General features: G+C 44.0%; 4 protein-coding genes across 4 annotated transcripts; 2 read left to right on the forward strand and 2 right to left on the reverse strand.

Moving 5' to 3' along the window:
- Positions 1-261: 261 nt before the first annotated feature.
- On the reverse strand, positions 262-1,051 carry MYCFIDRAFT_177255 (uncharacterized protein; the record flags this gene model as incomplete). Its single annotated transcript, XM_007931087.1, has 7 exons — positions 262-356; positions 391-407; positions 445-486; positions 513-621; positions 666-702; positions 745-876; positions 908-1,051. The coding sequence occupies 7 exons, from the start codon at positions 1,049-1,051 to the stop codon at positions 262-264; spliced, it is 576 nt and encodes a 191-aa protein (XP_007929278.1).
- Positions 1,052-1,129: 78 nt separating this feature from the next.
- MYCFIDRAFT_177256 (uncharacterized protein) lies at positions 1,130-3,225 on the forward strand (the record flags this gene model as incomplete). The annotated part of the gene is made up of 12 exons (XM_007931088.1): positions 1,130-1,165; positions 1,205-1,377; positions 1,413-1,521; positions 1,583-1,651; positions 1,677-1,766; positions 1,797-1,876; positions 1,919-2,072; positions 2,114-2,275; positions 2,363-2,456; positions 2,529-2,558; positions 2,587-2,628; positions 2,669-3,225. 12 exons carry the CDS (start codon positions 1,130-1,132, stop codon positions 3,223-3,225), a joined length of 1,596 nt encoding a protein of 531 aa, XP_007929279.1.
- Positions 3,226-3,245: 20 nt separating this feature from the next.
- On the reverse strand, positions 3,246-11,276 carry MYCFIDRAFT_208546 (uncharacterized protein; the record flags this gene model as incomplete). The annotated part of the gene is made up of 12 exons (XM_007931089.1): positions 3,246-3,396; positions 3,428-3,444; positions 3,482-3,610; positions 3,631-3,677; positions 3,718-3,801; positions 3,829-5,480; positions 5,506-5,581; positions 5,616-5,757; positions 5,797-5,934; positions 5,958-5,976; positions 6,007-6,365; positions 11,272-11,276. The coding sequence occupies 12 exons, from the start codon at positions 11,274-11,276 to the stop codon at positions 3,317-3,319; spliced, it is 2,748 nt and encodes a 915-aa protein (XP_007929280.1). The 3' UTR covers positions 3,246-3,316.
- Positions 11,277-12,377: 1,101 nt separating this feature from the next.
- MYCFIDRAFT_78053 (uncharacterized protein) lies at positions 12,378-13,987 on the forward strand (the record flags this gene model as incomplete). Its single annotated transcript, XM_007930739.1, has 2 exons — positions 12,378-12,503; positions 12,557-13,987. The coding sequence occupies 2 exons, from the start codon at positions 12,378-12,380 to the stop codon at positions 13,985-13,987; spliced, it is 1,557 nt and encodes a 518-aa protein (XP_007928930.1).
- Positions 13,988-14,565: the final 578 nt, after the last annotated feature.

The following is a 14,565-nucleotide window of genomic DNA, read 5'->3' on the forward strand; positions in this document are numbered from 1 at the left end:
GCTAGCTACTACTAAGAGGCCGAATAAGAGGAAGAATTAGACAAGCGATAGTAGCGATAGTAGCGATAGGAACAATACCCTAGAAGCTACTATAATAGCCTAATTAGGCAAGCCGACTTTAATAGGAAAACCGAGCAAATCCGTAAGTTTAGTAGGTCCTATTATACGCCTAATAATCGGGCTATTTCCTAACCGGAATAGTGGAGACAGTTACGCAGAAACCCAAAAGAATAGGACGCTAAAATCCGGAGACAATTAACGCTATCTCTGAAGTTGGACGTGTGCAATTGCCAAATAGAGCCTGGCTTGAGCCGGGGACCAGGGCAGCCTGAGGACCACTTCCCGAAACCTAGTCTCTGCAGTAGGATAATCAGCCTCCTAACCGTTAACCGTCTATGTGGACAAACCTTCGACAATCAAAAGCTTTGTCGATTGAATCCAGACTGAAGGCGAGAAACGCGGACCTGGTCGTCGTCGCTGCTCGATCTCAGTCGTGTTCCGCAAGAGAGGACGCCATCTGATTAGCATATGCAAATTGGCCATAAGAATGGCCTCCATGGCCGCGATCGTTGCCACCTCCCGGCCTCAGCCTGATCCACTTACACCTTAGCCAGCCTGATTCTCATTTGCTGTTATCTGCTGCTGCTCTGAGGAGACCACTTCACCTGTCAGCCCACACAGCCGGACGCCTCGAGCATAGTCCTGCAAGGATTCACATCGCGATATGAACGCCTACTTAGACACGTGGACCACTCGGCTCTGCTTCGCCTGGGCTCGGATCGTGCTCAAGCAGACCGTGGCCATGAGCATGAGCATGTCCAAGCACGCGCGAGCTATCATCCCGCGCTGACCGCGGCTATCATATCTTTGATTCACCTTCAAGTCATAAATTTTCGACCTGGTCGACCGATGGGAGGGACGGCCCGATCAAGACGGCGGCGTGCCAAGACTCTTGCTGGAGTGGACTGATCAGGCCATTGATCCGATCACTATTCAAGCCCAACACAAACAGACCAGCTTCAACTTGTTGGTTGGTCTGCACTGTGATCATAGGTATGGTTTGTATTGTCACCGAGACAAGGTAGCAAACACGGCAAGATGGTATAGAGCCCGCTCGCAATAGCAGTTCATGGGTCGGGTGTTCTCGGCTGCTATGCTCGAGTATGTTCAATAAGAACGTTATTGCAATCACCACCGAGATCAGTTGCTGAAAGATGGACCAGAAACTTCCACAACCGTCAGAAGTGTGAGACTGGAGTCGCTGATCGCTCAAGCCAGGGGAGGATCTCACAAATCTTTCGTCAAGCTCAGCGAGAGTGAGCCATGCTCAATGCCAATGCGACCTATACGGACAAGATTGGGCATGAGTTCCACACAGTAGTATCGGACTATCGCTTGACTTGGAGCGCTAGGACCGGGCCAGACTCCCGCTCGCTGGGATGCGACACGGCGAAGGCATGGGAGTCCACGGGCGGCGGGCCATACTCAATGGTGTGTAGGACCGTGTTGGCTTCAGAAGCAGTGAGACGATAGGTCAAAAAACCTAGGACTCGCCGCCCTGCCCCAAAGAGAGTTTGACTAGGGCCCTCTCCAAGCACCAGAAGCTCGGGATACTGGACAGAGAGATCGTACGGTCCTCATGCACCGTGATGTGGCAGTGGACCTTCTGCAACAAGTTCTCATCGGGGATGCTCCGCGAGCCGACGAAAGAATTTGCACAGCCTAGAGCAAGGACTACGCACTTCAGCGACTGCAAAGAGACCCAGGTGAAACGCTAGCTTGGCAGTCTTAACGAGTTGAAGCATCCAATGGGTTCTGCTGGCGCCTATACGTCCATTTCAGAAGCCTCGAGAGCCTCTGGTGTCTTCGACGGGGTGTGGTTCGACCCATTGCAATCTAGCAAGGGGCAGGTTTGAAGAATCGTTACACGAGGCCCGTGCACTGCCACAATCATGGGCACGCAAAATCGATTTCCTCGCGCAGAATGCTGTCTAGCCCTCACCGCCGAGCTCGTTGTCGTACCACAACCTTCGCCAGGTGGACATCAGCGCTTGAAGTGCTTGATATCACTTGTGCAACAAAGAGCAGCATTGGAACGGACCTTCCCCGATAGCTCTTCGACATGATGCGCCGTCAGACCGCACAAGTGATTGCTCTCATTAACGAGTCATCGACATCGGAGCTTCCTTATCCGTACAACGCCACCCAATGCTGGACATGCACTAGTGGTTCCTGTGGTCGCGTACCTCCACCACCTCGATGCTTTCTCCCTCGAGTGACAATCATTCAGCAAGCAATATCGGAGTTCTCAACATTCGATCGATAGCTTCCTAGAAAGGGTTTCTAGCAGATTATACAACAGAATTTGGACTTCATCCGCCGCATGCTAGGGCTTCAAACGACGAATTTCTGGCAAACCCTCTTTGTCGGCTTCGAATTTTCGTTTTACTACAGCCGTACCAAGAAATCTAGGGCCTCTAGTAAGGTATAATTCGCCGGATCATCCTACTCATCAAGAGGAGACTGAGTTCGGGTGCGTTATCGATCGCCTTTGAGAGGTGACATGCACTTTGATACATCCAAAAGTCATTGGAAATTCTAGAGCTTCCGTCAGGCTGTGCGAGCACCGTCAAAAAAGCTCTTAACCCCTTAACAAAGCAAGCCTCAGCTAACTTACCAGGTCACCAGACAACACGAGAAATCTCCACGCTGGATCAAGCTTTCAAAGATCTCGAACAACCGCCTCCGAGAAAGTTCACCATCGCCCTCTCCTGCCTCTCACACCATCCCCTCCTCTACTTCTTCGTCCCTTCAACCTCTCCCATCTCGCGCCGCTCATCCATCTCGCTCTCAAAAATCAGCTTCCTCCCAAATTTGGATGCGGAATTACAGCCTCCTCAAGATCCACACCTCGTACACTGGTGGACACCAGTATGCATACATACATACATCGGGTATAACCTCATGCTACCTAAGGATATGCGAGGAATACTTGATTTGAGCAGCTTGGCGGGTTGCAGGTACATGAAGCATATCAGGGTATCCGATAATTCCGCCTTGTGGTGTGGACGCAACGAGCTCGCTTTGGAGAGTTTACTTCCGAGCCTGTACCTACCTCATAACATCTCATACACATACCAACCAAGCATTGCCTCTTCGAGCTGGATCTCTGGTTTGTCAATAAGATCCGCGGTGTGGAGTGAAAGAGAAAGATATGCAGTCTGAAGACGAAGAATAATACAGGTCGCGATGAGAAATTCCAATTCATGCTCGGAAAGCTTTCTACCTTATCCTCTAGGTACTTCGTCAATCTCGCTCACTCCTCACGAAGGATCTGATCAACAGTCATAGTTGTTTCCTCGCGATCTCCATCCTCAGTCCCCACATCCCATTCAACTGGTCCGTTCAATAACACCCTAACTCTCACACAGATAATTCGCATCCCTGCGTGATGTTCTGCGTTGGTCGACTATCTGGCAACACGACTCCCATAGATCCTAGGCATGAAAAGAGCATTTTCAGCAAGTATCTCAGTGCGCTACTCTTTGGATAGTGTCTGGAATCTCCTTTGCGCAAGTTTTGGCGCAACGTGTAGTGGCGGACATAATCACTCAGTGTAACCCGTTCAACATGGGATGTACGATTAGCCAGCGTTGCTCTTGAGGCACTGTGGGCACCTCAAAGGCTGTTGTTGCTTGGCGAGCTTCGAAGATGCACCATCGGGGTCGCTCCAGCCTTCTGAGCATCGCCGAGAAGTATCTCGCTTTCGACTCCGCTTGGCGTGGCATTGCCCAGATGTACCTGCAATCTTGCAATGTTCAACGGCACAGGATCCGAACCAAGGTCTCCGAGATGGGCTTCGCCGGCGAGAGACTTTTCGGCCGCCTGCCAAGGTGTGGTGCGAAGGAATGTCGAGTATTTGGTGCTGTAGGGTGCGCCATTCGAAGCAACGGCGAAGTATGCAAGGACGACGATCAGAGCTGTGAGAAGGATTCCGATACCGTAAGAGATCCACAGATGCTCTGCTTGATATGCGTATCTGTTAATGGGAAAGTCAACGAGACCTGTCACTGACTGATTCGATGAGGTCGATGGATTGGTTGACATAGCTACGGTTAGATTTTGGAATAATTCCTCGAGTTGCTGTGCCAGCGGTGCTGCCGTAGAGCCTTCGAACGCAGAGTCTTCGATATCTGCGATATCCGAAAGCGTAAACACGGCCTCATGTAGCGCCTTCATCTCCGGTGAGGTGGTGAGACGGGTACTGAAGATCGAAGGCACTTCAGCAGAGGTCACATCAAGCGAAGCGCCCTCTTCGTACGACATCTGTTGCGAACCAGACGCCGAGTTCACAGTGCCCACCGCGATCTGGCCCATCAATGCCATCATTGCCAGGTAATTGTAGATGCCATTCGTGCCTGCAGTAATGTTGGTGATGTCCGAGATATTGCCATGATAACCCTCGAAGTAGTCAATGGTAGATTTTAGTGGCGTAAGTTCATCGACTTTTGTAGAAATAACTTGCTGACCATCTGGGAAGCTCGTGTTGACAGAGTAGGTCGCATTCAACAGCTGACATGTGGTCACGTTCCAGCCAGTGATGTTGACTGTATCCGTCCCAAGCAAAACGACGTACAACTCAGGTGGCGTGTTTCCAAACACGGAGGTCCGATAGCTGGTGATTTCGTTGCATGATATCGTATCGTTGCCACCAGAAGGAACCGAGGCATTCAGATCCCAGAACCTGCGAAACGATGATCCTGAGTCCTGTGGATACTTCAGAAACGAAGTGTAATACACGCTGCTCTTAGATAGACCGCCACCATCGTCTCCATCACAGAAGACTGGGCTCGTGTTGACTTGCGATGTCGAACATTGCAAGGCAGGCCCATAGAAGCTGACGCTGTACGAGGTGTTGGACTGTGCTCCTGAGACTCTAGGTATACCAGTGAAAGCAGTCATGGTTGACAGGACTGAAGCAATAGCACGCGGTGGCGCGGGAAATGTATAGTATGAAGGATCGCCAGGTTGCACATTGATGCCAGAAGCACTGATACTACGTCCCTCAACGCGCTGAATGATAGGCTGCGAAAAATCCAGGGTAGGTACTGTCAGAGTAGTCCTATTGCTATCAACTTCGCCGTGTACGGAGAGAGTACCGGGTGGAAAGATGGTGGCCACGCTAATAAACCAGCCGATAGTAGCAACAGCCATCAGGGCGGGAAAGCGGACAGCGTGTCCGATGCCATCAAGCCCAGGTGAGGTGATCAAAGATGATAGCGAGTCGATTTGTGCAACGCTGAGGCTCCTGTGCAAGAAGGTGCGCCAAAGGACCTGGGCATACGCTGCACCGATAGCGATGGACAGGCAGATCTTGACGAGAAAGGCGAAGGCAGTGCCGATATTGATATTTCTTGCTTGATCGAATGTTGTCTGAGAGATGTCTCGAGCCTGCAAGCTGGAGTAGAACAGATGATGGCCTATCGCGAATAAAATTGCTGCCACAACTGCGCACAGCATGAGCGTCCTCGCGTCCCGAAAGCATGCCAGTGCGCGCATCGTAGACTGGGCCATGGTTGTGCTGGATGTTAGCAGACGGCTTCGTACGCTGCCACATGCACCAGAGGGAAAGCAGAGATGAACAGCGAAGAAAGGGGTGTGGCGGCCAGGCGTGTGGCATTATAATAGACTTTATTAATAGTGCCATATTGCTGTGCCAGCTGAGATGTAGCGGCGCTAAGGACGAATCCTTCGGCACTTTCACGGCAGCAGATGAGTGTATTCTAGCACCGTCACCGTCGTATGGCAAGTGCTACAGTACATGCAATAGCATAACTTGGCAATGGACGATTGACGGAGCAGATGATTAAGCTGAGCATCTCCTGCGCGAAATGCTGCTCTTCTCTCCGAGATGGCCATGATTTCCGCATGAGGCTGGCGATGCCGCTTCGATACACCATACAGTATCAAGGTGCCCTTCCCGTCGCGATTACAGCGAAGTTGCACGGCTCGAAGCAGCGCGCGACGATGATGAAGCAGAGATGGATGAAAAACAACGTATGCAAGCATCCTTTCCCTTCGTTCTCCATCCCCTCCTCTTGGTTGGCGTTATGCTCTCGGCGCGGCGCATGAGGGACGACTCGGAGTTGAAAAGGCGCTCACGAAAGGGTGTAGATATGCGCGAAAGGCTGGCTGCACACGTTGTTATGCTGATGAGGTCCGTGACGAGATGAAGTTGCTCCCAAAGGTCGACGCGTAGCTGATGATCATCCTTGCTGCCAAGAAAGTGGAGTGGGGCTTGATATTCTAGTTGGAGACGGAGCTCTATACACACCAGATTGTTAATGAAGAATTTACAACGCAATCTTTGCCCCTACAAGTTCTTTTTAATATATCTTCTTATCTAGAGGAGTTATAGCTTAATAATATAGGACAAAGATACTCTAATTTATGTATATTTTTAGAAAATATTAAAATTTCCAGTCGTTGCCTCCTAAATTAATAAGCTATATAGCTTAAAACTCTAAGTTAGAGATTTTAGAATTTTAGCGTTTTCTTAAGTCTTAATATACTATTTTTAGTAATCTAAAAACTAGGCCTTATAGTTTTACTTAATAAAAATCTATTTTGAGATTTTTCTCGTAATATAGCTACTATTAGTTCTATAATCTAGAATTTAAAACTTAAATTCTTCTTAGGTTCCCTTTCGTATATCTTTTTCTTTAGACGAGTTATAGCTTAGTAATATAAGACAAAAATAATCTGTTTTTAATCTAGTATTAGAAAATTACTAAAATTGTTATAGCTATCTACTAGGATTAGCCTAAAATTCTAGAATAAAGATTTTAAGACTTTTGCTTTTTTTAAGCCTTAGTATACTATTTTTAGTAATCTAAAACCTAAACCTAATAGTTTTACCTAGTAGGAATCTATATTAAAGCTTTCACTTTAAATAAGCTATAAATAGTCTTATAACTTAGAAAAGAATATTCTTAAGAATTGTAAACTTTAAATTGCTAAGCCTACAATTGTTAAGAATATTCGCTTTAGGATTTTAAGACTAATAGTAAGCGTATTAAAATAAGAATCTTAAAATATATTTCTACTAGGTAAAACTTTTAGGTCTAGGTTTTAGATTACTAAAAATAGTATACTAAGGCTTAATAAATACTAAAATCTTAAAATCTTTACCTAAGAGTTTTAGGCTAATCTTAGTATATAGATAGATAGATATTTCATTTGCCTATTGTAGTGCCTTTCGGCCTATGCAGGTCTATTTCTATGTATTATTCTAGGTAGGAAACCAACTTAGTTAGTAAAAACCTCCCTCCTGTCCTATTTATAAGTGTTAATCTTCCTTGTTTCCTTATTCTCTTTCCTCTAGGGTATACTAGTATTATAGTTGTTACCCTCTAACTACCTTGCCTACTACTCTGCCCTTCTTTCCCCCTCTTCTTCCCTCCTTCTTATCTACTCCTTAGTTTCCCTTACTAGTACGAATTGTTGTATAAATCCCTGTTTAATAATCTACTTTACTATCCTCTTTAGGTCTTCTTTGCTCTAGATTAGCTTGTCGTATTCCCTTTCTATTGCTTTTAGTCTCTAATTACTTCTACCTTCTAACTATTAAGGGCAGACTAGTAGTATATGCTTAGGGTTCTGAGATTAGTAGCTATATTAGTAAGCCCTGCTTTTAATTCCTAGGACGTTTCTTCTAAATAGGTAAGATCTAAATCTAATATGTTTAGATCTAATTTAGATAGCTAGGCTTGCCTCGGCCCTATTTAGGTCCTTATAGAGCTAGTAGTTGTATTAACCAAATTTGATTAGTGCCTTTAGGGTTCCTAGTCTAACTTATGTTTTATTCTATTCCTACTCCTATAGGTGTCTAGCAATTGATTCTACTAGGCTTTGTTTCTCTCCCTTTAGTTTGTCTTCCTTTGGCCTTATATTTAGTCCCTAAAGCTCTTTCTCTAGCATTTCTCTTATTAAGACTCTATATTGCTCTAGGTCTTTAACTTTCTAGGGAGTTATTTGTAGTCTGTCTCGCCTCCTAGTCCTAATATACTAGGCTTTTATCTTATCTAGTGCCTTTTGGATAGTCTATTAGGCTAGGTATTCTATTGTCTTTGCTATATATTAGTGTCTTAGTCCCTTAAAGTATTGTTTAACTAATAGGATCCCTAATTCTATTTCTACTACCCTTGTTAGTGTAGTTTTGTATACTCCTAGGATTTTCTTTAGGCTTTGGGTTTAGGACCTACTAACTAGTTGTTCAATCCTCTTTAGTGTTTTCTCCTAGGCTATCTATATCTATACTCTATATAGTATTGCTAGTTTAACAATTGCTTTGTATATAACTTTAGCTTTCTCGAATATAGCCCCCTATATAGAGGCTATAAGCCTATTAATGGATTGTATATTAGCATCTGCCCTCTGCTTTGCCTTCTTTACTTATAGTCCCTAATTTAGTTTTAGATCTAGCTAGATCCCTAGTACCCTAAGCTCTGCTAATAGTTAGGTTTCAAAGCCTTAGATAGTGATTGATTGCTTTATATTATAGGTTGATTTAGCCTTGCTAAAGTAGATAAGCTAGTACTTTTCTAGGGCGAATTTTGCTCTATACCTCCTTACCTATTTTTTATACTCCTAGTGCTTCTCTTCTAGGATCTTGTAGTTGGTTTCTATTGTCTTAGACTAGGCTAGGATGTTCGTATTATCTATAAACCCTAATGCTAATGTGTTTTTTGATTCTAGGAGTAGGAGTAGGTCTGCTATAAAGATAAGGAAGAGGATTAGGGAGAGTATTAATCCTTAGGGGATTCCCTTTTTAGTTAGTATTAGGTCTAATTTGAATTTGCCTAGAATAAGCTATATTAATCTTTCCTATAGGAAGGACTAGATAAATTAGACTATCTAGTTTAGTATAGCTTTCTGTTTGAGTATATATAGGAGCCTTTTATAGAAGATATTATTAAAGGCTCCTAAGATATTAAGGGAGAGGAGGGTTGCTACCTAGTTTTAACTATAGTGCTAGATATACTTAATCTGTTCTATAATTAGTTCTATAGCTATTAGTATTGACCTCTTCTTTCTTCCTTCTATCTAGCCTTTAGGAAGGATGTTCCTTTCCTCGGCGAAGGTTATTAGCCTTTTAGCGACAATTTTTTCTAGCACCTTGCCTATTATATTAAGTAGGACTATTAGTCTATAGGCCTTGAGCTATATATAGTCTTCCTTCTAGGGCTTCCTTAGCACTACTATTAGGGACTTCCTAAATAGTCTTAGGTAGTGTCCTAGTGCTAGGCTTTATAAAAAGATATTAGCTAGTACTAGGGCTAGCCCCTTCCTATATGCTTTTAGAAGTTTGTTATAGATCTTGTCTTCTCCTAGTGCCTTATTGCCTAGAATTTTCTTTAGGATCTTTTTAATAGTTTCGGGTTTAACCTAGGTATCTCTTAGTATGCCTAGTAGTAGAGTCTCTTGTTCGATCTCCCTTATATCTAATAGGTCTGCTTATACTTTTCTATAGAAGAAGTATTAGCCTAGGGCTCTTACTTTCCCTTCTATTGTAGTCTGCATTTGTCCTTATTAGTCTATAATGTCCGGGAATTGTAGTAGTATGTCCTTATCCTGTTTAGGTCTCCTTACCTATTTAGCTATCCTCTATATCTCTTCTAGTTTCTTTATAATTATTCCTATTATAGATCTCTATTCTTGTATCTTATCTTTCTTAATCTGGATCTTCTTTTCCTAGCAGGCTTTGTTATAGTTGTCCTATGCTTCTTAGGTATAGGTTTGTATCTACTGCTTCCTAGCCTTCCTTGCTGCTTTAACCTTCCTTATATATTTACTAGTCTAGTATAGTTGCTAGTATAGTGAATGTTTCTTTGCTAGGGTATGCTTTCTAGCTACCTGTTTTAGGATTCCTATTAGTTCTTCTACTGCTTTGTTAATATCCTCTAGCCTTAGTAGGTACTTTGTTAAGAGTTCCTCTAGTTTTAGGTCCCTTTCTAGTTCCTCCTTAATCCTGCCCTATTAGGCACCCTTCTAGTTAAGCTTCTCCTCTAGTTCCCTTTCCTAATTAGCTTAGACATTTAGTTCAATCTATACCGGGAAGTAGTCTAATAATTCTTCTAGTTCCTAGTTAATCCTATATCTTATAATCCTATTCCTAATCTGATATAATATAAAGCATAGATCTAGTATACTACTGCTTCCTCTTGCCTCCTAAGTAATTAGTCCCTTTAGGGTAACAATTTCTATTTCTTCCCTCTCTAATATATCGATTAGTCTTCCTGCTAGGAAGTAGTAAGCTAGGGTAAAGTCTAAGCCCTAGAGGGGGTAGTAGAGGTTGAAATCCCTAAGTAGGATTTAGTAGGTGTTCCCCTAGATAACTCTAGGTAGTCTTTCTAGGGTTTTCAGTTAGGTACTGCTTCTTAAGTCTAGTAGTAGGTTGTATATGTAGTAGACTTAGAGTATACCTTAGGATGTCTCTACTTAAACTAATATTAGGTCCCTATCCTCCTATAGTATAGCCTACTAGGTTTCTGTATCTATCTCCTTGCTAATATAGATACATATCCTTAGGGCTCCCTAGTTGTAGATAATTAGGTAGTATCTTAGGTCTTTAACTGTTGCTAGTCTCTTTATATATAGGTTAAGCTAGGGCTCTTAGATTGCAATAATGTAATGTTCTTTTAGGTTTAGTGCTTAAAGGAAGCTCCTCTATACCTTATCTTTGCTCTTATTAATATTGTACTATATAATGTTTAGTAATGTTGCAATGTTTATTGGGTTTTATCTATATTATTTCCCTATAAGTTTTCCTTTAGTCTTCCCTTACTTTAGACTAATATTTAACTAAGCTTTGTCTGCCCTGCTTCCTTTCCTATAATGTTAAGGTATCTTAGTCTCCCTAGTTGCTAGTAATTCTCTTATACTAGTAAGGCCCTAAATGTGAACCTATTATCTTGTCTAGACCTCTTTTATAGCACTTAGCTAGGTTGCTTCTGTACCTAGCTGCCCTAGCTTGTTATATATCTTTTTAGTGTATTAATTCTAGCTTCCTTTGCCTTCCTCGCTGCCTATATTCTTACTAGGCATTCCTTCGCCTAAGAGGGGTATCTTTTAGTACAGTATATATATCTTGCTTCTCCCTTGTATACTTTGCATTCTTTGACCTAGTAATCCCCTATATAATAGGAGCAGGTATTAGTTGTCTTTGTATACTTAGCTGCTAAGTGTCTATAGTATTAATATTTGAAGCACTGCATTATCCTATAGTTGCTTCTATATATCTCTGTTTCTAATCTCTTATAGTCCTAGAACAACCCCTAGTCTAGCACTATATTAGCTTGCTCTATACTCCCTACCTAGATAATTAGGGAAGACTGCTTCTTAGTCTCTTCGATTTTCCTTTTAATCTATACTACTTTTATAATCTTTAGGCCTAGGCTTGTAGCTTAGTTTTGTCTCTATAGGCTCTTAATATCCTATTCTTCCTTAAAGCTTCTTGTTATACTATAGGCTATAATTATAAATTGCTGTTAGGAGACCTTTGCTGTTTTCCCTATCTTAGTTGTCTATTCTTTTTGTGTTTCTAGCTTCTTTTTGTCCTGCTCTTATGCTATAAACAGCTTGATTACCCCTTTTCCTTCGTTCCTAGCCCTAATTACCTCTTTAACTATAATTCTTTCTACAATCTCTTTCCCTATAAGTCCTTGAATTTCCCTTTGCTCTTGTAAATCTTAGTATATAGCTATAATAGTTTTAGTTATTTTCTAAAAATATATAAAAGTTAAAGTATATTTGTCTTATATTACTAAGCTATAGCTCTTCTAAATAAAAAGATAAACTAACGAGAATATAGTAAGAAAATAATATTCCTTTCTAGATTATATTACTACTAGTTTATATAATAATATATAAATTTAGATTTAGATTTTTATAAGATGAAACTATAAGATCTAGATTTTAGATTACTAAAAATAGTATGCTAAGGCCTAAAAAATGCTAAAATTGTTAAACTTCTAAATTAGACTTTTAGGCTATATAGCCTATAAATTCAATAGGTAACGACTAGAAATTTTATTATTTTCTAAAAATAGATACAAATTAGAGTATTTTTGTTCTACATTGTTAAGCTATAACTCCTCTATATAAAAAGATATATTAAAAAGAACTTAAAGGAGCAAAGATTGCGTTGTTGTCGCTGCGGTTAGAAGTGCTGTATTGACAATCTGGTACGTATGGGCCTCCCTAGTTGGAGAGCTCCAGGGTCCCTGAATCTTGGAGGTGAAATTCAGAGAGCAGGCGTGAAGTGTGCCTCTCCCCGCCGTCGACCTTCTGAGCCATTGACTCCAGGAAGCGTGACCATGGCGCTCCCTCGCAGCAAAGTGAAGGGCGACTCGCTGCCAGAAGACGATTTCGAATTCATACACACCCCAGCAGCACCGTCTCCTTCGCCCGAGTCGCAGAACTATGGCGTCCGCACGACTTCGGTATGCATTGCTCACGCATACTCACTTGCAGCCATTGACATGTGCAAATGTAGTACCCGGCCATCAAGAATGCTCCTCTCCCCGCCGACGGTCCCGGTAGCGATACCTTCAACAATTACTTCCTCTTCACCCTCCTGGGCGGCATTCCTGCCTACATCTCCTGGCACATTGGCGGAGGTCTCTTCACATGGCTGCTCCTCGCTATCCTCACGGCAATCCCGATCCTTATGGCCTTCTGGACCATCGCCTCTACCATGTCCCCACGTCTCAACGAGAAGGCCAAGTTTCCCGGCCTCCCAATCGAAAACTATCTCACTTTCAAGAAGGATAGCGATAAGATGAAGTATCGTGGCAAGAATAAGATTCCCATGGAGACGTTTCACGAGATGTACTTCAACAATGAGGTGGATATCAAGGGCGACATGCTTGAGACTATGGAGTACCGACACGATTGGGCGAACTTCCGCTTCACCTTGAGCCTCTACTGGTTCTTTTTGACGGGTATGATGCCTGAGGTCATCATGCACACCAGAAGCCAAGATGAAGAGCAGGTTCGTGACCACTACGATCGTGGTGATGACTTCTATGGCTGGTTCTTGGGCCCACGCATGATCTACACCAGTGGTATCGTCTCGGACATCAACAAGGAGGAAAGTCTCGAGCAATTGCAGGACAACAAACTGGCCATCGTCTGCGAGAAGATCGGTCTCAAGCCTGGTGAGAATATGCTTGATATTGGCTGCGGCTGGGGAACACTCGCCAAGTTCGCATCTGTCAACTACGGCGCAGAGGCTACCGGTGTCACTCTCGGCCGCAATCAAACAGCGTGGGGCAACGCTGGTCTTCGCAAGGCTGGCATTCCAGAGGAGCAGAGTCGCATTCTTTGCATGGACTATCGCGATATTCCAGTACCGCAGGGCGGCTACAACAAAATCACATGTCTCGAGATGGCCGAGCACGTTGGCGTGAGATACTTTGGCACTTTCTTGAAGCAGGTCTACGATATGCTCGATGACGATGGTGTCTTCTTCCTTCAAATTGCAGGTCTCAGAAAGAGCTGGCAGTACGAGGACCTGATTTGGGGTCTTTTCATGAACAAGTACATCTTCCCTGGGGCCGATGCGTCAACTCCCCTCGGATTCTTCATCGACAAGCTTGAGGGTGCTGGCTTCGAAGTCAAGCACATCGACACCATCGGGGTACACTACTCGGCCACGATATGGAGGTGGTACCGCAACTGGATTGGCAACAAGGACAAGGTCATCGCCAAGTACGGCGTGAGATGGTACAGGATCTGGGAGTACTTCCTCGCTTACAGCACAATCATCTCCCGTCAAGGCTCTGCAACGTGCTACCAAATCACCCTGGTGAAGAATATCAATTCTACGCACAGAGTGGAAGGCATCCCGAGCCAGTTCAACCTCAAGGGCGCACTCGAGGCAAGCAAGCAGGCAGGCAAAGCACTCTTCCCAGGTAGCAAGTAGATCCTGGCGTCGCTTTGAGCTGCACATTAGCTGGCCATAATGCTAATATGTAACGCGCGGATGGAGCTTACCTCAGGTCAGTCTGACCGTCATGTACCATTAAAAAGCAAGGATTCCGAAGCGATGAAGCATTGAAACACACTTTGGTCATTTGACACCGTGATTGACGATTCATGCGAGCTCACGGCAGAAGCAGTCGAACCACGGGCGCGCTTAATTTGGCGTGCGTCGCTACTTCCATCCCAAGTGCTCCTTCCAGTTCTGGTGAATCTGGTCGCCTCCCAAGCTTTCACGCGTGCGTCGCTACTTCCATCCCAAGTGCTCCTTCCAGTTCTGGTGAATCGGGTCGCCTCCCAAGCTTTCACGCGTGCGTCGCTACTTCTATCCCAAGTGCTCCTTCCAGTTCTGGTGAATCTGGTCGCCTCCCAAGCTTTCACGCGTGCGTGGCTGCATCTCAAGTTCGCACTCACATCTACTTCCCCCCTCACATCTACTTACATTCCTCACATTCACGCACATTCACTCACATTCACTCACATTCACTCACATTCACTCACATCCGCTGCATGCACATCTGA

This window comes from Pseudocercospora fijiensis, assembly GCF_000340215.1.
Source record: "Pseudocercospora fijiensis CIRAD86 unplaced genomic scaffold MYCFIscaffold_7, whole genome shotgun sequence".
Classification (NCBI taxonomy): Eukaryota; Fungi; Ascomycota; class Dothideomycetes; order Mycosphaerellales; family Mycosphaerellaceae; genus Pseudocercospora; species Pseudocercospora fijiensis.